General features: G+C 41.4%; 1 protein-coding gene across 2 annotated transcripts in view; it reads right to left on the bottom strand.

Moving 5' to 3' along the window:
* Positions 1-21,811, bottom strand: part of LOC149244628 (uncharacterized) — a 159,704-nt gene that overhangs the window by 93,251 nt on the left and 44,642 nt on the right. For both annotated transcript variants that reach the window (XM_089374929.1, XM_089374928.1), the window contains exon 2: positions 16,650-16,729. In XM_089374929.1, the coding sequence (XP_089231055.1) occupies positions 16,650-16,729 (80 nt within the window). The remainder of the gene's footprint in view (positions 1-16,649; positions 16,730-21,811) is intronic.

Below are 21,811 nucleotides of genomic sequence, written 5' to 3'. Positions count from 1 at the left end.
CTGAATTGTAGTTATCAGTTTGTCATTTAAAAATTTTTGTTGTTATACATAGAAATTTCTTAATATTGCATGGTTACAGAACTGTTGTTTTAGAATATATTGTTGGTTTTAACATTTGATGTAAGAGCAGATTACTAGATTGATATTTCATTAATGTGATCTGAGTTTAAAACATTTAGTTTAATTTATGAAGTTCATTTGTTTTTTACATGCTTATGCAAGTAGGACTAATCTAATTTTACTTATGCATCTAATGATCTTGGTTGGGTATTTCATATAAATGAATTTTTGAATTTAAAGGTGTTTTATTCCATCATTTTACATTTCAATCCATTGTGCAATTCAGTAATTATTTGTGCAGATTTTACATTTTGCAATGTTAGTATAAGTATTTGCTTTCACGTTTAGATCACTACTTTTCTGAGCCTTAAGTTAAGTAACATTTAAGACATATTTCAGAAATAATTTTAAGCTCTCACTAACTAAAATTAACCAAGTCTTTGCATTTCACATAGTTTTAATTTTGCATTTGCATATGAGACAGTCGAGTCTTTTTAGCAGCAGTTTCCCATCCTTTACTTGAACCTTATTTTATTCGCAAGATATTTGACTCCACAAGGCACTGGTATCACTTTCTTCAAATCATTTTGAATCCTTAAAATCTTGCGCAATCTAAAACAGGTATTGGTTGCTTAGTTGTGTCTCCCAGGTTGGTTGGTTCTCAACTAATCATTCAATTTTCCATTTCCTTAGGGTCTACCCCCCTTATGTCTACTATTGGAAGACAACTCAAACGAAATGATTGGGGATCACTGTGACAGCCCCCAATCTGAGTCATTGTTGCAGTGCCTAGACATTCTGTGCGACAACAATACCCATTAATATTTTTATTTTCCTAAATTTAGACTTAAGAACACATTAAAAATATTAATTATTTTAATAACTCCTCATCCAGGTGGAATTTCTCCAAACGATTTCTGTGTAGGTTTTAACCCCGTACAGAAATTACCTGCATACGAATTCTAAAGCACAGAAAAATAAACAATGCGAGAGCATAACACATAAAACACATATACACAGAGATTTTCCCCTTGATCCCAAAACCGGAACTACCAGCTTGATTTTTCATTATATTCCTTTCAATGTTACAATACATATTTATACATGCCGAAGCATCCAATACCATGGACCAAAAACTGTCGCGTCCAAAACCATGGACCGAAAACCATAGGTAGGTTCGCCCAACCTAATATAGGGTCCAAAAAAAAAAATTCCCGGGGCGCTGCCCCGGACCCCGTAGAGGGGGCCTACCCGCCCCCCTGCTGCGTAATCGGCGCAACGAAGGGGGGCTCCACCCCCCCTCTAACCCCCCGGTTCACTACGTGGGTTAGTCGTGGAAAGAATATAACACAACCCAATAATCTCCCACTTGTTGTTTTCTTTCCACAAGGGGCCACAGGAGAGCTTAGTCATTTTTCCAGCTCTGAAATGCCCATTGTTTCTCTACACCAAGAGAACTTCTCAGAGCTCACAGATTTTGTCAATGCATCTGCAGTATTCTTCAAAGTGTCCACCTTTACCAGCAACACCTTTTTGTCTTCTATCATATCCCTCACAAAGTGATACTGAACATCAATGTGCTTTGTCTTTGAATGATAAGCAGGGTTCTTTGCCAAGAAAATTGCACTTTGGCTGTCACAGTCTATTTTTATAGCTCCCTATACTAACCCCATACTTGAACACAATCTCTGCAACCAAACTGCTTCCTTGCTTGCATGAGTGGCTGCCATGTATTCTGCCTCTGTAGTTGATAGTGCCACTACAGATTGTTTCTTACTCATCCAACTGACTGCACCTCCAAATAGGTTAAACACATACCCACTTGTAGATCTTCTCTGATCCAGATCTCCAGCCCAGTCTGCATCAACAAAGCCACGAATATCCAACACTCTGTCCAATCCTGGTCTTCCTTGGTAGCACAAACCATAATCACTAGTGCCACGCAAATACTTGAAAACCCGCTTCACTGCTGTCCAGTGCTCCTTCCCTGGTTTTGACATAAACCTGCTCAATACTCCCACTGCATGTGCAATGTCTGGTCTAGTACAGACCATTGCATACATCAGGCTACCGACTGCACTTGCATATGGAACACGAGACATGTCCTCTTCCTCTTCTTGTGTCTTGGGACACTGTTCAGTAGATAACCTCACACCTACAGGAATAGGAACCTTCACCAGTTTACTATCCTGCATATTAAACCTCTGCAGTATTGTCTCGACATACTTCCTTTGGTTTAACCAAAGCTTCCTCTTTGCCCGATCTCTTTTAATTTCCATGCCCAAAATATAGTTTGCAGCACCAAGATCTTTCATGTCGAATTTGGAGGACAATTGGGTCTTTAAATCCTGGATAATTTCTTTGTCATTTCCAACCAGCAACATATCATCCACATACAAGACCAAATAAATAACACGGTCACCAATTAATTTAAAATAGTGATCTGCTTTGCTTCTGGTGAAGCCAAGTCCCCGTATAAATGTATCAAATTTCTGATACCACATCCTTGTGACTGTTTTAACCCATACAAAGACTTCTTTAACTTGCATACCAGTTCTTTCTTACCCTTCACCGCAAAGCCTTCAGGTTGCTTCATGTAGATCTCCTCTTTCAAATCCCCGTGAAGAAATGCTGTCTTCACATCCATCTGTTCTACCTCAAAATCAAAAGCAGCAGCAACAGATAAAAGTAACCTAATAGAAGTCACCTTGGCAACAGGAGAAAAAATATCACCAAAATCAATTCCCGGCACCTGGGAATAACCTTTTGCTACCAACCGAGCTTTGTATTTCTCCACCTTCCCTTCTGCATTTGTCTTCTTTTTAAACACCCATTTGCTGCCAATGGGTTTCCTTCCAGCCGGCAACTCCACCAGATCCCAAGCCTCATTTTTGTGAAAAGATGCCATTTCATCAACCATGGCCTCTTTCCAGAGTTTTCCATCCTCTGAATCTACTGCTTCCTTCACAGTTATGGGATCATCATCAGTAACAGACAAAGCAAAATTTGAACAGAAAGCAGAAGGACTATACCTTTCTGGCTGCCTTCTTTCTCGAACTGATCTTCTCACAGCCGGAGTTTGTGGCTCTTCATCTTCTGATTCCTCCTCTGCCACAGAGTCCAATTCTTCCTCCTTTAGTTCAAACTCTATCTTCTCAAGTTCCTTTGGTTGGACTTCATGCTTAATAACATCTTTTACCTCTCTGAACACCACATCTCGGTTGTACACAACCTTCCGTGTGACTGGGTTCCAAAGCTTATAACCCTTTAAACCATCCTTATACCCAATAAAGATGCACTTTTCAGATTTACTATCCAACTTGGTTCGTTTCTCCTTTGGAACATGTACATATGCATCACATCCAAATACCCTCAGATGTGAAAGAGAGGGTTTATTACCAGTCCATACTTCTTGTGGAGTCTTATCCTCCAACACTGATGAAGGTGACCTGTTGACCAAGTAACATGCAGTATCCACCGCCTCTGCCCAAAATTCCTGTCCTAACCCGGCACCACTGAGCATGCTTCTTGCCCTTTCCATCAATGTCTTGTTCATCCTTTCTGCGACTCCATTTCGCTGAGGTGTATATGGAGTAGTCTTCTGTCGTGCTATACCACACTTCTTACAGAATTCTTCAAATTCCTTGCTGCAAAACTCTCCACCATTATCTGTCCTCAACACCTTTATCTTCTTCTCTGTCTGATTTTCCACCAGAGCCTTAAATTCTTTAAACCTGTCAAAGACTTCAGATTTCTTCTTAAGGAAATATATCCATGTATTCTTTGAGAAGTCATCTATAAATGATACATAGTACACAGACTTACCCAGTGATGGAACCTTCACAGGTCCAAACACATCACTGTGCACAAGCTCTAATATCTGTTTCACCCTCTTAGCACCAGAGGGGAAACTCACCCGATTCTGCTTCCCATATACACAATTTTCACAGAAATCAAAATCTAGAGAGCTATTACTCATACCTTCTACCATACCTTTACCATGAAGTATTCGAAGGCCCTTCTCTCCAATATGTCCAAGCCTTTGATGCCACAGCATGGTCTTCTCTCCAGAGACCACTAGATTTTCAGCTCCACTTTCAGGGACCACAAAACTGTTGCACCCATCAACAACAGTGCTACCTTGCAGCTTGTACAGAGTTCCAGTCCGAACTCCCCGCATCAATACCAGTGCTCCCTGAACCATCTTGCAGGTATCCTTCTCGAACACTGTTTTTACACCTGCATCATCCAACTTGCTTACAGAAATCAGATTTCTGGCCAACGCAGGAATATGCAGAACACCCGGAAGTGTTCTAACCCTTCCACCTTGCAACTTCAACTTTACTTTTCCGCGACCAATGATTCTAACCTTCCTATCATCTCCTAAGAAGACATCACCACCATCGTATTTCTCATACTCGCAGAACCACTCTCTATGGGGAGTGAAGTGAAAGAATGCACCTGAGTCAATCAACCATGCCTCATGATCTACATGTGTACTTGAAGAAGCCAAGTACACATCCCCACCTTCATCTGAGGTGGTTTTCGCCTCTGTAGAAGGAGCATCATCAGATCCCTTTCCTTTATCAGGAGCTTTAGATTTACAGTCCCTTTTGAAGTGTCCTTCCTTTCCGCATTTCCAGCACACCACCTTTACAGGTTTTCCTCGAGATTTAGATCTCCCTCTAGATTTAGATCTCCCACTCGATGACTTATTTTTGTTTCTATTCTGGGACCGTCCTCGTACAGACAAGGCATCACCATTCTGGCTCTCCATATTTTTCCGTCTCATCTCCTCCATCAACAAGGCTGAGACTATTTCATCAAACTGCAAAGCAGTTGCATTGCTACCTATTGCAATAACCAGACTATCCCACGAATCTGGTAGAGAACACAACAAACTGATGCACTTATCTTCATCTGAAATTTTAATATCAACAGACACTAACTGACTTACCACAATATTAAATGCGTTCAGATGCTCTGTCACCGAGTCTCCAACTTTCATCCTCACGTTATACAGCTTTTTCCGCAGGAACAGTTTATTCACCAGAGACTTAGATTGGTACAAATTCCCTAACTTGTCCCACAAAGCCTTCGCCGTAGCTTCCCCTAATACATTCAACAATACTGAATCTGAGACACACAATCGTATTGTGCTCTTTGCCTTCCGATCCAACTTCTTCCATTCTTCATCGGTCACTCCCGTTGGTTTAGTACTTGGATCTACCGCGATCCACTAATCTTTATCCACCAACAGATCCTCCATCTTGAGTTTCCACAACTCAAAACTCTGACCATTGAACTTCTCGATCTCTATCTTTCTGCTGCTCGCCATCTTCTTTCACCACCAGAATCGATCTCGCAGATCTCCCACTGAACAGGGTCTACCACAGGCCCAAGCGAAACCCCTCAGCAACAAAGGCGTCCCCTTGAAGCCAAAACAGCTCCGATACCAAATGTAGGTTTTAACCCCGTACAGAAATTACCTGCATACGAATTCTAAATCACAGAAAAATAAACAATGCGAGAGCATAACACATAAAACACATATACACGGAGATTTTCCCCTGGATCCCAAAACCGGGACTACCAGCTTGATTTTTCATTATATTCCTTTCAATGTTACAATACATATTTATACATGCCGAAGCATCCAATACCATGGACCGAAAACCGTCGCGTCCAAAACCATGGACCGAAAACCGTCGGTAGGTTCGCCCAACCTAATATAGGGTCCAAAAAAAAAATTTCCGGGGCGCTGCCCCGGACCCCGTAGAGGGGGGCTACCCGCCCCCCTCTAACCCCCCCGTTCACTACGTGGGTTAGTCATGGAAAGAATATAACACAACCCAACATTCTGGGTCTCGAAGATCTCATCTGTTCTAGTCCCTCCACAAAATTTTGGAGCTAGAGCACATCCGATGCTACCCAAAATCAACAATATGAAGTATGAGGTAGTTAACTAAGAAGCTCTGATTGAAAGCTCCTGAAAATGGAATGTGTGAGGAAGCGAGAGATCATGAGATATGCAACCATGATGAAGATGATCAACATCCAAATGACCAAGAAGTTTTGACTAAGAAATATCCTGGAAAGATATGAAGACTCTGATGAAAGTCAGAAAAAAATGAAGACCCTTGACAATGGATATCTTTGGGAGATGTCTCAACATGTATGCAGGATGTTGATACCTACAGGAAGATGTCATGATGAAGAGACATCTCGAAAGGTACAATTTGATTTAATGTTATTTTTCATTTCTTGAATAATATCTGGATGAGTTCATGCAGATCTACTGGCATAAGAGTTGTAAGTACATGTTGTTGACCACTACGTGTCAACGACCCATAGCAGTACACCCCATTTTTTGCAAAAGGGATAGCGCCTGATCGATGTGTTCGTGCCATACAACTATCATCATCAACTTGACTTCCAAGATGTTATGTAAACCCTTTCTGCATGTGTATAATATAAATAATCTCAACAGATCCATGTCATGTATGTAACGACCTTGTTAATTTTAGGTATGTTCTATGCTTAGAGCAATTTATTTCAATTTTAACAGTTAGCTCAATATCTTTTCCAGATTAGCAATCACATCAACATTAAAGTAAACTGCAAATAGAACATAAACATAAATCGCAAAAGACAAGCCAAGACAAGAGGACACAAGATGTCAATTTGAAAAGATTCCAGTATTCAATGGAAATTTTGAGATATGGAAGATGAGAATGAGGAATTTCCTAGTAACTCAAGGCATTGATGTATGGAAATCAGTGATTACTGATGACCCAGTGAATGAAGAATCCAAGGAGTACGATGCAAGAGCTATGAAGACAATCTTGAATGGGCTACCAAACTTAATCAAGGTTAATTTGGAAAAATGTTCGTCAGCAAAAGGTTTATGGGACAAACTTCATGATCTTCACTCAAAAGGAGCATTGATCACTAATCAAGAAGATGATGTATTGCAAGAAGGAAATCCAAAGACCATCAAGATAGATGAAGATAAGAATGATGACAATAAGACTAAGGGAAACCTAGTAGATGAAGAGGATGAAGACGATTTTGAAGAAAATCTCCTTACTAAACTTATGGCTGCCATGGGAGAGATTATCAATTTGAAAATGGAAAATGAGGAACTCAAGAAGAAAGTGCAAGTTGGTGACCAAGACCAAACAAGGAAGGAAGTTGACCTTGTCAAGCTTCAAGTACAAGAAAGAAATGAAGAGCTTGCCAAGCTCAAGGAGGAATTTCATCAAAACAAAAGAAAGCATCATGAAGAAGTCATATCCATGACAAATCAATTGGATAAGGCAAAGAAACGGCAAAATACCTTGTCAAGTCACCTTCAACAAAGGCACAAGAGATTGAACAAACTTGAAGCAGAGATTGATCAATACAAGGTAGAGGTCTCCTCTCTTAAATCTCAACTAGAGAAAGCAAGAAAGCTAGTACAAGGAGTTGAGAAGACAATGGAAGCATTGGCAATCATAGAAGGACAGGTTGATGAAGCAGAAAAGGAGAGACACCATGATATGTCAACTAAAAGCAAAGGATGAAGAAATCTTCAAACTAAAATCTGACATCAACCCTCTCAAGGCTGAAACATGTAAAGCTACAAGGATCAAGGAAGAAATGGAGAGCGGTCTAGCAAAGGAAAATGAAGAAATCTTCAAAATGAAGTCAGATATCATCTCCCTTAAAATAGAAGCAAATGAAGCAATACGTATCAAGGCAGAGTTTGAGAAACAACTTGCTAAGAAGAATAATGATTGCGAAAGATTGGAAGAAGAGAATGTCTCCCTTAGGAAAAAGGTTGAAGGGATGGACAAAATCTCGAAGAGCTCTCAAGCCTTGGATGACATGCTCAGCCATCAAAGATCTCCATTTGATAAATCAGGTCTTGGCTATGAAGGTGAATCTTCAAGCAAGGATGACCATACTTCAAACAACAAGAACATGAGGAAGTCTGGTGGAAATAATGATGCTCCCTGTTCCAGCAAAGGCAAGGAGAAGAGTCAAGGCAACAATGGAAGAAATCCCGCTCCAAGAAGACTTGCAGATAATGTCAAGAATACAAAAGGCGATGAATATTATCAAGGAATCCTAAGGCAGAAAGGCTTCAGAAGTACATCAAGGAAATCTCCATCTCCCAGGTACCAAAGTTTATTTCTTGGTTATTATTATTCTTGTACAAACTTTGGGCACATGGCAAAAGATTGTAGGGCATATCACAAAGATAAATATAATGGTCCCCGTCAATCTCCGAGAAGCAATTTTGCAAGAAGAAGTCATGAATTCTTATTCAAGAACAACATAGAGTGCTTCAAGTGTCATAACATTGGACATATGGCACGTGATTGTAACTTGACTTGGGCACCTACTCAAGCTAGAACTATGCCAGAGAAGAAAGTTACACAAGTATGGAGAAGGAAGCAAATACAATTCGAAAATCTCTTGAACTCTCCAGCCAACAACACATGTTGTTGACCTGAGCTTTGATAATCTAAGTATTTGATGGGGAGACTCTGTCAGAAAGAAGACCATGCATACAGTTAGGGGGAGCTTATGATGATTAGGCATTCTTGCAAAAGCTATCCATGAATGGGCCCTATGAAATCCTTGATGAGCCACATGGACAATCATCCTTTAAAAGATCATCTCTTGGGAGAAAATCCATCGAAGAACATGATCCCTTACTCATCCATGAACTATTATTGAAGATCTCTTCCACTTGATCACTAAACAAGTAATCTTTCATGGGCTAGAGGAGGTCGTGCAAACAGGGGGAGTTGGTTCACCAAATGAAGAAATGCAAACATATCATGGACCACATTGCCAGAAAGAAGAGCACCGGTACAAGGGGAGTAACATACCTTTGAAGAACTACTAATCGTGAAGAAAAGTAGTAGCTTGACATGGGGAGTTCTTGGGCACCCCATTTTCCATTGATGTCAAAGGGGGAGAGAATGTTGGAAGGGCAAGAATATTGCCATCAATGACAAAGGGGGAGATTGTTAATCTAGGTTGTCATTGATGTCAATATGGCATTGACTGAGGTGTCAATACTCTTGAGAAGCCTAGTTCTAGATGATGATGTCTTGCCCTAAGAAGTTGCCAAGTGTCTGATTGGTGATCTAGTCCCTAGGTACAAGCCCTTGATGTGAAGAACTACACTTAATGAAGCCATACTTGTGATGATGTTATACTCTTATATGTCCACACTTAATGATGGTGCTTGATGAGGGTTGGAAGACTAAGTGATGACGTGACTGATGATTGAAAGAGACTTTCCTAATGATACTGCCTACAACATATCACTGCACCATTATATGATGACACGAGATGATACACGCATTATTGCATACACTCGTGATGAAATAAATGCAGCACTCCTACATGATGACACACTCATACATTGATAACAATGAAGAAACCGTTGTCCCAAACATTACTCATGTTGTCCTAAACTTTTTATGCATAAAATTTAAGGACAGTCACAAAGAAAATTATTTTTTGCCAACTTAGAGGCATCTTTTCTCAATGGGACCTAAACCATCTTAAAGAGGATTTTTTCCTCTTTCCAATGAGCCCTTGCTACAAAACTCCCAGTAGTTCATGAGATAATGAATTTTTAAGGTAAAAAATATGAAATTGCAGGCTAGCTGACCTACACTTGTCATCCATGTCGGCCCACTTTATGTAGACGTGTCCCTTCGATTTTACTAGCAAAAAACACTATAAATACATGGATCTGACCTCATTTCTAACACAGATTTTCAGTCAAAAAACACTACTGCAGACTACACTGACATACAAATCATAAACTGAAATAGATATGAGAATCACACAAGGGACACCGTTATTTTTGGACAAACGTCTCCGGAAAAACCCAATGCGGGAAAACTGGTGCAGCATATAGAGAGTTTGTATTATTAAGCAAGCAGAATCTGAGTACAACAGGTTTCCTCTCACACCAGCTAACCTTTCAGAGAAATATCGGCAGCAAGAAATACATACGAGGGTTTACCTCGTTCTCTAAGTCACAACTGATCCACTGAATGGTTGACTCCGGCAAGCACTGCGAAAATCCCAGCACAATCTACTCTGTGTGGGCCAGCGTCTTGCCTCTAGGAGACTGCGTCACTTCTCTGCTGGATCGATTTGCTCTCAAGAGCTTCGACTTCAGCCCTCCCGGCTTAGAACATCGAACTCCTAGCAAAATCTCAAACTTCCAATGATTATCTCAACAATACCACCGCAAGAAACCTTTTGGCCTGCGTGCTCTGCGTGAGCCCCTTCTTGGGCTACATAGGCCTCTGCGCTACCTCTCTGATGCTACTGTTGGCTCTCTGCGTGGTACTCATTGGCTTGGATCTCCCTTCCGATCCAACACTCTGCCACTGCAACTCAGATCACCTATTTGATTTTCTCAACAAACCTCGCCCCAGAAAAATCGAATTGACTGATCTCTTGGTGTGTCTCCAACTAACCCTCAAGCCTCCTCTTATACTTTTCCTGTTGATGAATCAATGTCTGAGATTAAGTCCCTAATTGACGGTTAAGATTAAAACAAACTTGATCCTCCTCACTTAGATGTTTCTCACCCATATTCTTATTAATATCCATTAATATTTTTACTTTCCTAAGTTTAGACTTAGGAACCCATTAAAAATATTAATTATTTTAGTAACTCCTCATCCGGGTGGAATTTCTCCAAATGATTTCTGGGTCTTGGAGATCTCATGTTTTGTAGCCCCTCCACGAAATTTCGGAGTTAGAGCACATTCGATGCTACCCAAAATCAACACTCCCTATTAGCAAGGAATGTGCTCTAGCAATAATTCTCAATAATAGTATTACACTGATCCACTGCATTGGTCCTCTGTGTTGTTGATGCTTGACCTGCTGCCCTTGATCCACTGCACTGCTGCATCCTATATTGATGCCCATGACACTGCCATTGTCACTGCTACATCTGTACTACAGCGCCCTCTCAATATGCTGCACCATGTTGCCCATAACACTGCCACTGCTAATTGCTGCACTGAAACTCAGTTGTTGAGAAGTAAGCAACTGAAAAGCCACCCAAACGCTGACATATTGGTCAATCTAGATACCTCATGATGCTGAAGCTACCTCTATTGCTAATCTGTGCTGACCCTTTGCTGCTACTGCACTGTTGCAATCTGTGATGTGCCTCCCGCACTGCTGCAACCTCCATTGCACTGCATCAGACTCTTGCACTCTAGCTTTGCAATTGTTGCTCCATCATCCCTCGCACGAACTGACTCTCGTCATTCTACTACTGTCGTTAAGGGCTCCTGTAGCCGTATGTGATCCAAGAGTTTGGGCACCTCAAGGATCCTGCCCCTTTGTGTAGTCACCCTGACTACAGCTCGATGTCACCCCACCTCTTCTCTAGAGGTGCATGAGCACTCATGGCACAATCCTCGTCATCATCCTCCTTGTCAGCCTTTGCTGGAGCAGCCTTCGAGTCAAAAGCCTCTTCCTTGCCCTTCTTCCGGGGGCACTGAGTGGCGAAATGTCCTAGTTCACCACACCTGAAGCATCTGACCTTGGTTATATCCTTTTTCTTCCTTTTTGGTTGCCCATGTTGTCTCGATGATGCGAGAGTTGCATCCTCCTCCTTCTTGACCAGGGCTCCTTTGTCACTGCTTCCTACCTTAGCATCCTTATCTCTTCCTGTCAAAGAGCTTCCCACATTTCCTCCCAACTGGGGAGAGAAGCTCTGCCCAAGATACTCTGGACAAATATCTCCCAGTCTTCGGTGACTACATTCAAGGTAGTCCTGACCATGAACTCAAGATCTGGTGTAGACCCCACAGAAGTCAACTGGTCTCGAATCCCTTGTAACTTGAGAAAGAAGGGATCGATCCCTTCTCCCTTCTGCATCTGGTACTGTCTCAGCTGATTCTCCAATAGCATCTTCCGTTGAATGGAAGTCCCCTGGTACAAGGTGGTCAGTGTTTCCCACATCTCCCTTGTTGTGTCCTTAGCAATGTGTGGGACCACATGATCTTTGACCCCGTCTAGAATCATGCATTTAGCCTTCGCCTGGGCCTCCTCGTAGTTCTACGGCGGATCAACGTTGACTAGAACAAAAACTACCTTCAAGGCATAGTCCTTGATGTGCTTCTTGTCTAGGACTGCCAGGATCCTAGCCTTCCAAATGACAAAATTGGATGCTCCATCAATCTGTCCTAATCCCTCAATCCATTTACAGCCGTCTCTTCTCAACAAATATAGGATTGGTTCTCTTCTCCCTCTCCTGTTGTTAATCCAGCAAGACTCGAATCTGGATTTCTTTGGCACTAGAAATCCTCTAAGGAACAAGCTCCTCTAGACTCCCTCTGAGTCCTGATTTCCTTCATGGAAATCCTCCCGCCAAATGTCGAATCACTCCTCTCCAATCCTCCTTTGTTGCTGCAACTCGGATCTAGATTTCTTTGGCTAGAAATTTGTCAAGGCAATGACTCCCTCTACCTCGTCTTTGTCTCCAAAGACGTTGTTCTGCAACAACGGCAACAGCGTCCCACCAGCTCCATTGATTGTATCTGCTCTACTCCTCCAGCCCCGGCAACTAACTGATTTGAGCCTCTCAGGCTCTGCGCTAGCCCAGATAGTTGACGCAGTCACTGCGTGAGCTCTTCTCAGGTACTGCGTTACCCTCTACAAGCTCAAAATGCTAACGCAGGCACTGTGTGAGCCTCTGCGTCACTTCTCTAGCTCTGTGTCACTCCTTGAGCTGTTCCTTTGCCTCTAAAACAACACTGTCACTCAGGGCAACTGCTAGTCTGCAGCAAATTCACTGGATCTCCTGGCAGATGTCTTCAGCGTCCTATGATCTGCAATGCTCTGATACCATGTGAAAATTTCTAAATCTACACATCAGAAATCCTATTGCAAACACTTGTTTATCATCTCCTACTTGTTTTTACATTCAACAAGTTATTTAAACAATGATGAAAAACACTATTGCAGACTACACTGACATATAGATCATAAACTAAAATAGATATGAGACAATCACACAAGGGACGCCGTTATTTTTAGACAAACGTCCCTGGAAAAACCCAATGCGGGAAAACCAGTGCAGCATATAGAGGGTTTGTATTATTAAGCAAGCAGAATATGAGTACAACAGGTTGCCTCTCACACCAGCTAACCTTTTAGAGAAATATTGATACATACGAGGGTTTACCTCGTTCTCTAAGTCACAACTGATCCACTGAATCGCTGACCCAGGCAAGCACTGCAAAAATCCCAACACAATTTGCTCTGTGTGGGCCAGCGTCTTGCCTCTAGGAGACTGTGTCACTTCTCTGTTGGATCGATTTGCTCTCAAGAGCTTCGAATTTAGCCCTCCCGCCTCAGAACATCAAACTCCCAGCGAAATCTTGAACTTCCGATGATTATCTCACACTGCCACTACAAGAACCCTTTTGGCCTATGTCAGCTCTGCGTGAGCCCCTTCCTGGGTTGCGTAGGCCTCTGCGCTGCCTCTCTGATGCCACTGCTACCTCTCTGCCTGGTACTCGTTGGCTCGAAACTCCCTTCCAATCCAACTCTCTGCTACTGCCCCTCACTGCAACTCAGATCACCTACTCGATTTTCTCAGCAAACCTCGCCCTAGAAAAATCGAGTTGATTGATCACTTGGTGTGTCTCCAACTGACCCTCAAGCCTCCTCTTATACTTTTGTTGTTGATGAATCAACGGCCGAGATTAAGTCCCTAATCGACAGCTAAGATTAAAACAGACTTGATCCTCGTCACTTAAATGTTTCTCACCCATATTCTTATTAATACCCATTAATATTTTTATTTTTCAAAGTTTAGACTTAGGAACCCATTAAAAATATCAATTATTTTAATAACTCCTCATCCGGGTGGAATTCCCCCAAACGATTTCTGGGACTTGGAGATCTCATGCGTTCTAGCCCCTCCACAAAATTTCGAAGCTAGAGCACATTCGATGCTACCCAAAATCAACACTTTAGGCGACAACGCAGCGCAGAGTAGTGTTCACAGTAGTGCAGGATGGCACAGTGCAGTGTCAGCAGCAGCGCAGATGTAGGATAGTTCAGCTACAGAGTTGGGAGATGAATCAGAGTATGCGCAGTGGCTTGGTGGACAGTGGCAAGATGTCACAGAGGTCAAGCATCAACAACATGAGAGAAGATGTTACAGGTGAAGACAGTAGAACACCTTCCTCGCTAAAAGGGAGTATTAGTTTTTGTAGTATTGGATAGGTGTTCTAGTCTCGATTTGTGTGAAAGAGGCTAAGAACACAATATCTTCAAAACCCTGAAAAGGTTTCGCGAGATAAGATTGTGAACGCCTTAATTAAATTAATTATTCATCATTTAAATTTTTCCAAAGTTTAACTTATGAAAAATGGTTAATTAATAGTAATTAATTAAGGAAATATAAGAATGCTTTAGAAACTCACACAGATTGAGTTTGAGATGATCTTAGTTGTGATGGGGATCTAATCATGGTCGTTGGTTCACCAACAAGAAATTATAAGAGCAGGACGATGGTGATGGAGAAGACACATCGAGTGAGAGGGAGATCAAGGCAGATCAAATTTCCTAGAGAGCAAAGATTCAGCTAGGGAAGAATTTGAGATAATGATAGAGTAGCAGAAATTGAGGAGCAGCAGCAGAAAGATTCCAAAGGAGATTTCCAGTTCCGGAAGAGTCAGCCAAAGGAGGCTGAGTTATTCCATAGGAGGTTATGCAGGGGCTTGCGCAGAGCCTCAAGGAGGCAGTTTGATTGAACCACAGGAGAGATCAATTTAGTAGCAGAGTGCTAGGAAAATTCTTCCAGAGGGCCAACAAATCCTTCTCAGTGGCATAGACAGTCAACAAAAGCAGATCGCAGTTATTCCAAGCAGTGCGAGTTTTAGCTTGCACAATGCTTGCGCAGAGGTTGATGCAAAGACAGGTTAGGAGTTGATTGTGGGGCCAAATCAGGCCAGTTTGTGAGGCCAGATCAGGTCAGGAGAAAGAAAAATTCTCTCAGATAATTTTGCCAATCATTTCTCAGGAGAGGATTGTCAGTTGGCCATTTAGATATTATACTCAGATTTTTGTTGTTGAATAATAATAATAAAACCCTCACCCATAGCATTGGTTTTCCCACATTGGGTTTTCCCGGGGACTTTTGTCCAAAAATACCGGTGTCATTTTTATTTTGTATGTTCTCTATTTTCTCAATTCCAGTTTTATTTCTTCAGTGCATTTTATTTTTGGTGAAAACTGCAGTTGTAATTTTATTTGTTGTTTGTCATAACAACAAATAAACTGCACATAATAATATTCAGTTAGAAGAATAATTTCCAGCTGCTGCAATAATTGAAAATTTCACACACACCACCTCTCCTCTCGCTCAGATCTTATTATGTACTCTCTCTCTCTAAGTTGTTAGGGTTTCTTAATCTTGTTGGAGAATTTTTTAAGTCTAGGGTTTGGGTTTCATCCCTTGGAGATTTGGAGATTAGGGTATTGAGATGAAACCCCAGGCTGTACTTGGAGAAGCGAAGAAGAGGAGGAGACATCTTGCCATGGAGAATTTGCTTGAGTGATTCATGCTTGTTGGATCTCCTTGGTTGAGCTGGAGTTTTTCATTGTTTTCCCTGGCTAAAGTTTTGGAGAGCTAGTGGATTGTACTAGCTTTGTAATACGGCTATCGTACATACATGAACTTCATCTTATGCATATTAATGAAGTTCCCAGCTGTCCAAGACTTGTGTAAATTGCAAATTTAATTTCAAGCCAGCCAACTATGTTCTTCACGGGTTAGAGTTTCCAGCGATGTATGTCTTGCTGATTTGACATAAGTGAAGGGTAGTTATATTAAGTGATTTAAAATTGCAATAGTGGAAGATAAGGGTTGTTTTACTGCTGTATTTACTAATGTAAATAAAAGTTTTCAGATCTGATTTATTAATAATAATATTTCCCTAGAGGCTTGAAACTTATGAAAGAACTTTGGGTATCTTTTCTCTTAAATTGCCTAAAAATTTGGGGTTGTTAATAATTGAAATATTGTCTGTTGCCACTGCTGTTTTGTTTTGTATTTAATAACAGAACTAAGGCTGAATTTACAAGGTTGGAATCCAGGAAATCTCTCTTTAAGAGGTGAAAATTCTGAACTCCGAATTCCATGAACTTCCCACAATAATATCCACAACAGAATTGGATTCATAGTAAAAAGTTTTATGAAAATCAGCTGGGATAACGATGAGTTGCATTCCACACAGAAAGTTGGTTTCACTTGAACATTCCAACCAGAGAATAACAAATGGCTGTACAAATTTGCTGCAAATTTCAACCCACGAGTACGAAAAAAATGGAAATTTGATTCTTTTTACTCAGTCTGCTTCTGTCTAAAAAATTAGAAAGATATAATCAACAAACTCAACCAATCAACACCCAAGCATACAAGTGACAACATCACCATTTTGGATATAATATAACATGACATGTGAGAAAATAAAGCACAAATCAGCCCAGTAATTCATATCATAAAAAAATTGGGAAGAACTTGGACTAACCGAAGTCAACTTGGTGAAATCAGGAACTTCATTCTTTTGCAAAATAGCCTTTTCCTCTGGTTCTAATAATTGCTCTACTTCTACAAGTATCAGGAAAAAATTAGTCTCCCAATGCTAAAAATTTCTCCAAGGATTTCTAAAGGAAAGTGTCATAAAAGACAAAATAGATATACATGGCTAAGATGATACCTCAAAAATATACTGACAGTAGAATCATAACTACTATCCGCTCTAAAGGAAAAAAAATACTGCTTTTTAGTTTTCTAAAATCACAATGCAAGTCAAAAATATTTAAGATCCCAATTGAAACATGTGATGAAAATATTGAACTGCTCTTTTGGCAACCACATCAGAAATAAACAGGAAAGGCAGTCAAGGTAGGCCTATCCAACATTATATGAAATACAAATCCCACATAGGTCTTGGGTTTAGTGTATTAACAATGTGAAATAGGAATTACAAGGAGAAACACAAGGAAAAAAGTGTGAAATAGGAATTACAAGGAAAACAAGTTATATCGTGTACAGAAAATAGCCATTAGGAGAGATCACTATAAAAAAAGGTTGTCAAAGAGTTCCAAAGAGCTTCTAAACAATTCTGAATGACCAAAATGAAAAATGCGAATGAAGTGTGGGAAAGTAAGAAGTGTCATGAACACTATGAGAATAGGTTTTAGCAGCAGATGCACACACACACAGATATTTGATCACATATTAGGAAAAATGTTTAGCAAGCTATGCCTTGTTAATTATGGCATCATTTGGAGCCAAGTGGAGAAGAGGCCTTTTAAATCTAGGATTTTTTAGTATGGTGGTTGAGACCAGATCCCCCTCCTGATCTTATCAAAAAGCTCACAATTAAGAATTGGATCTCTGAAAAATTGTAATATTCCTAATAGAAATTTACAATAGAATACCAAAGACATGCACTAGCTACAGCATACGAACAACCATATAATTCTGAAAATGACACATGCAGCAATAAATTAAAACTACATTGTGCAGCAACAATGATTCTGAGCCATTCTATTTATAAACCATGGAATTTGATTACAATGGGAATGGAAAGTGTGCACCTTGGCTTGCTAGGGAAAAAAGCAAATACCCAGGTGAGAATAGCTTCAAATCTCCTCTCAAAATGGCTCCTCAAGGCTATACATTTTACCCAGAAGATTTATGCACTACTGTTATAGGTGAACTGAAGTTTGAGAGCCCAAATCACCTCCAAAAATTCTGCAAAATTAGGATTATACTCTTTGAGACCATTCCAACAAAACCCAGAAATGATTTGGCTAATTCTGACCCTCCCAAAATTACCCAAATTTTGGTGCTACACCCTCCCTGGCAGGTTTCTACGTCCCCCACAACCACAACTGCTAAATATGCCACTTATCCCCCCTCAAATAGCTGTAGAATCCCCTGAAAAATCCGTTTGGAAGAACTGAGTGAATTGAAAATTCCCTTCCAAAATCCGGCACAAGTGGGATGAATCTAGCCCCGTGAATTCTGCTCAGAAACACTAATGCGCAGGCCCTAAACTGGTGAGTTGATCTCTCCTAAAAGCAACAACTCCGGGCCTTGAAATTCTCCACAATTGCTGGTCCAACTTGAGTGAAATTTCTGCTAAATTCTCCGGCCAAAATACCCCTTGAATCTCCCTCAACTCAATGGTACGACTTTGCTCCTCTGTCCTCCTAGAAGTTCGAACTGGTTGAAGGAAAGGCTGAACTGACCTGCAATGTCCAGCGAAATTGTCTCCCACTAAGTTCAAAAATTCCTTTTTAGGATGGCACTCGAAGTCCACCGAAAGAGAGGTTGGAATTTCCCCATGGAAATCCCTGTGCTCAAAGTATGGGTTGACTTGGCTATTAGCACAAGCAAACTCTCAAGTTAGATGAATGAACAAAGAACCCCAAAAATGAGCTTGCCTTTGCCTTCTGTAGTTGCTCTCCTCTTCCTCATGTGGTCCATGTTACCCACCACTTCGTCGGTGATATCCCTAGGAGAAATTTTTCTCCATGATAAGCCCCAACTGGCAACCAACAACCCCTTGATGCCTCCTACTAGCTCGTTGTGCCATTTCTCTGCCACTTGAGCCAGCCATGTGGTCCCTCATCCACCTATATTGATTGTATGTTTGAAGGTGGGCCTCCCAAATATAAAGGTATGTCTTGTCATTTGGTAATTGAGTATTGGGTTTACTTATCATGGATATTTTTGGGTATGGAACGATGGGGGGATTTGGCAGAAACAATGGGCTTAGTTTGTGCTCATGTTCCCTTGATCTCTTTTGGTTGTTACCCTTGGATCTTAGTCCCGTGGGATCTCCTTTATTGACCATTTGGTTCTAGGGTGGTACTACTTGGGAAACCCCGATTTTGGGTGCGTGGTCTCGCTCCTTTATCCGCACATATCACTCCCTTTCCATTCACTATACCCCCATTCATATTTTCTCCCACCTAGGTCCACATTCCCATTTTAGGTCCACATAGGGCTAGCCTCCCTACACCCTTGCCCCCACCTTGGGTCAGGCCTAGAATAATGCCCCAAAGGTTGAAGCAATTAAAAGAAAAAGTGAAAAGCATAAATGGCCACATTTAACAGGATTGTACCACAAAAAGCAAAAGATGGTCGGGACAAAAATAATTAGCATGTGGGCAAAAGCTATTACATGAACTCTACCCCAAACATTGGCGATCACCCTAGTTCCAAAGGCCCTAGATGAGCCTCCTCTATCATTTAGGAACCCATGATTGTCCCAACCCCTGGAGGGCAATAAACCACCCTACCTAAAAGGCGGTAATCACTACTATATCTTGCACATCATGCTCTTGTCCTTTGAGCCCTAAGCAGTTAATTAAAGAAAAATCATAAAAGGCAAAAGGTATATGAAGAAGGGTGGAAAAATCAAGGTCGGGGCACCTCATGTACCACAATTGTTCCCTTCTATACATTACATACCCAAGTATGGGCTTCCCCTTAACTATCTACCCTTATGCCCCACTATGTGGCCCAAGACTGCTATTAATTTTTGGTATGTTCTATGCTTAAGAGCAATTTACTTCAATTTTCTTGTTAGCCCAATATCAATATCCAGTTTAGTAATCACATCAGCATGATGGTAAAATGCATATAGAACATAACATAAACAGTAGAAAACAAGTCAAGACAAGAGGACACAAGATGTGGCACCATCCAGGGACAAACCCCAATGTGGGGAAACCCCTGATCAATTCTTCTTATATTCTTCAATAGTTCAGTAGAGAGAGAGAGAGAGAGAGATAGTACAAATATACAAATCTGATATTTTATGACAGCAGTAGAAAAGCCTAGATCAAAAATATCAATGTTGATCAAACAGGATGGAAAACTTCCTCTAGGTGACTTGGTCAAGCCCAATCAACTTCGGCCTTTAGCAGTTAGCTTAATCAGCCTAAACACTACTCATAGTTCTGATTTGATTCTACTTGATTGTTGTTCTGGTTAGGGCACTTGTAGCAGCCGTAAACTTCCTTGACAGTCGTAAGAGAACTGCAGCATACCCTTTAGTAACTCCTTCCTTTGCTATGATGTTGTGGCACATCCTAGACTGCCCTATGCAGCCCTTGCTATGGTGCGATGGCCTGTGGCCTAGCACATGGCAACCCTTGTAGCAAACATCTTCAAAATAGTGCTCAACCACCATTAACGCAACAGCATTTAAGCCACGCCAACACTATTGTTTTGAACTTGCTGCAATGCTGCAATTCTGGGACTGGTTAGAGCACTAACCACAGTCCCTAACAGCCCATCAAACTGGCCCATAATTGCTCTTATTGGTTGCAGTTGTCCTCCAAAGGGATGTTGCCCTCCATGATGCTCCTTTAGGTAGTATCAATCCCAACGCATAGACTTGTCTCCCTAAAACAGTTGCGGCACCCTACAAGAATTTAACTGGGCCTGCGGCAGCCTCTTAGGAGGATTGTCCACCCTCCAGCAAGTCCTCAAACATACCTCCTTGTGTCGGCCTCCAAGAACAGGGCCTCGGCCCTCCAACCAGCAGCTTTGTCCTCTAAACGGACCCCTGAAACAGCCCTTAAATGCCTTCGTTGTCCAGTCCTCTCCTTGCTGTGGCTGGGACTTCCTTTGGTTGCGGATAAGGCTCCTTTTCTACAGCTAGGGCTCCCCTAGATATTGGCTAGGTCTCCTCTCTTGATTGCGACTAGATGTCCACTTGACTGCGGCTAGGGCTCCTTAGATCTCTCTTTCCACCACGTCCTCCTTGTGAGAAGACATACCCAAACAAATGGAGAGAGAGATCATGAGATGATGTGCTCCTCAAATGACTTGAGGTCTCCTCTATTTAAATGCAACGTTGAGGTTGAGCTGGGGGTAAAAGTGTTTGTTTAGCGCGCTGGCCGACCTTGACAAATTGTCAATAATATGAATAAATTCATATCTCCATAAATACATGTTGGAATCGGATGATCTTTAGATCAATCCTACACCTCTCAAAGAGAGGAATCCAAAAAAAATATCAGCTGCCATAAATAAGATTACCCACATAGAGTTTGACCCTAGTTGCCAATTTTAACACTCACTCTCAACTAGGGAGAACTCCATCTGCTAATCCATCTGTCAGTCGATGCTATCTCTGCCATCAATACACTGCTCTGCTCTGCTGAACTATGAAGAAGAAGAAGTGATCAAGAATGTATCATACCATTCTCCACTGACCCGAAGTCACTCCCAGATAAAAGAGGGTGTCTCATACCAGTCATACTAACTTGAAGTCTTCCAATAAAGAGAGTGTGCCATACCACTCTTACTGACCGAAAGTCAGTTCCAATTGATCCCAAATCAATATCATCCTAGCATAGGGAGTACGATAGTACACAATGCATCCATTTGTAGTACTATGGTCCCTATCCTCATTTCCCTACTCATTGGCCAGATGAGAGGTACTTCCCATGAGTTCCAGACTACATGGGTAGGATGTCTCATCAGGAGAAGGACGAACCACTCATCTTCCCTACATGTCGCCATGGGGTATCACAAGGGAAGGCTGAACCACTCACCCTGTACGCAACAAATCACTAGGGGAAGGTTGGACCACTCACCCTATGATTGTGTCTCAGCAGGAGAAGGATGAACCACTCATCCTGCCTACATAGCAAACCATTA

This window comes from Pinus tabuliformis, chromosome 8, assembly GCF_031772625.1.
Source record: "Pinus tabuliformis cultivar Carrire ecotype Pingquan chromosome 8, CPIR1, whole genome shotgun sequence".
Lineage (NCBI taxonomy): Eukaryota > Viridiplantae > Streptophyta > Pinopsida > Pinales > Pinaceae > Pinus > Pinus tabuliformis.
The sequence above is the reverse complement of the archived record's forward strand: the minus strand, read 5'-3'. Positions and strand labels throughout refer to the sequence as shown.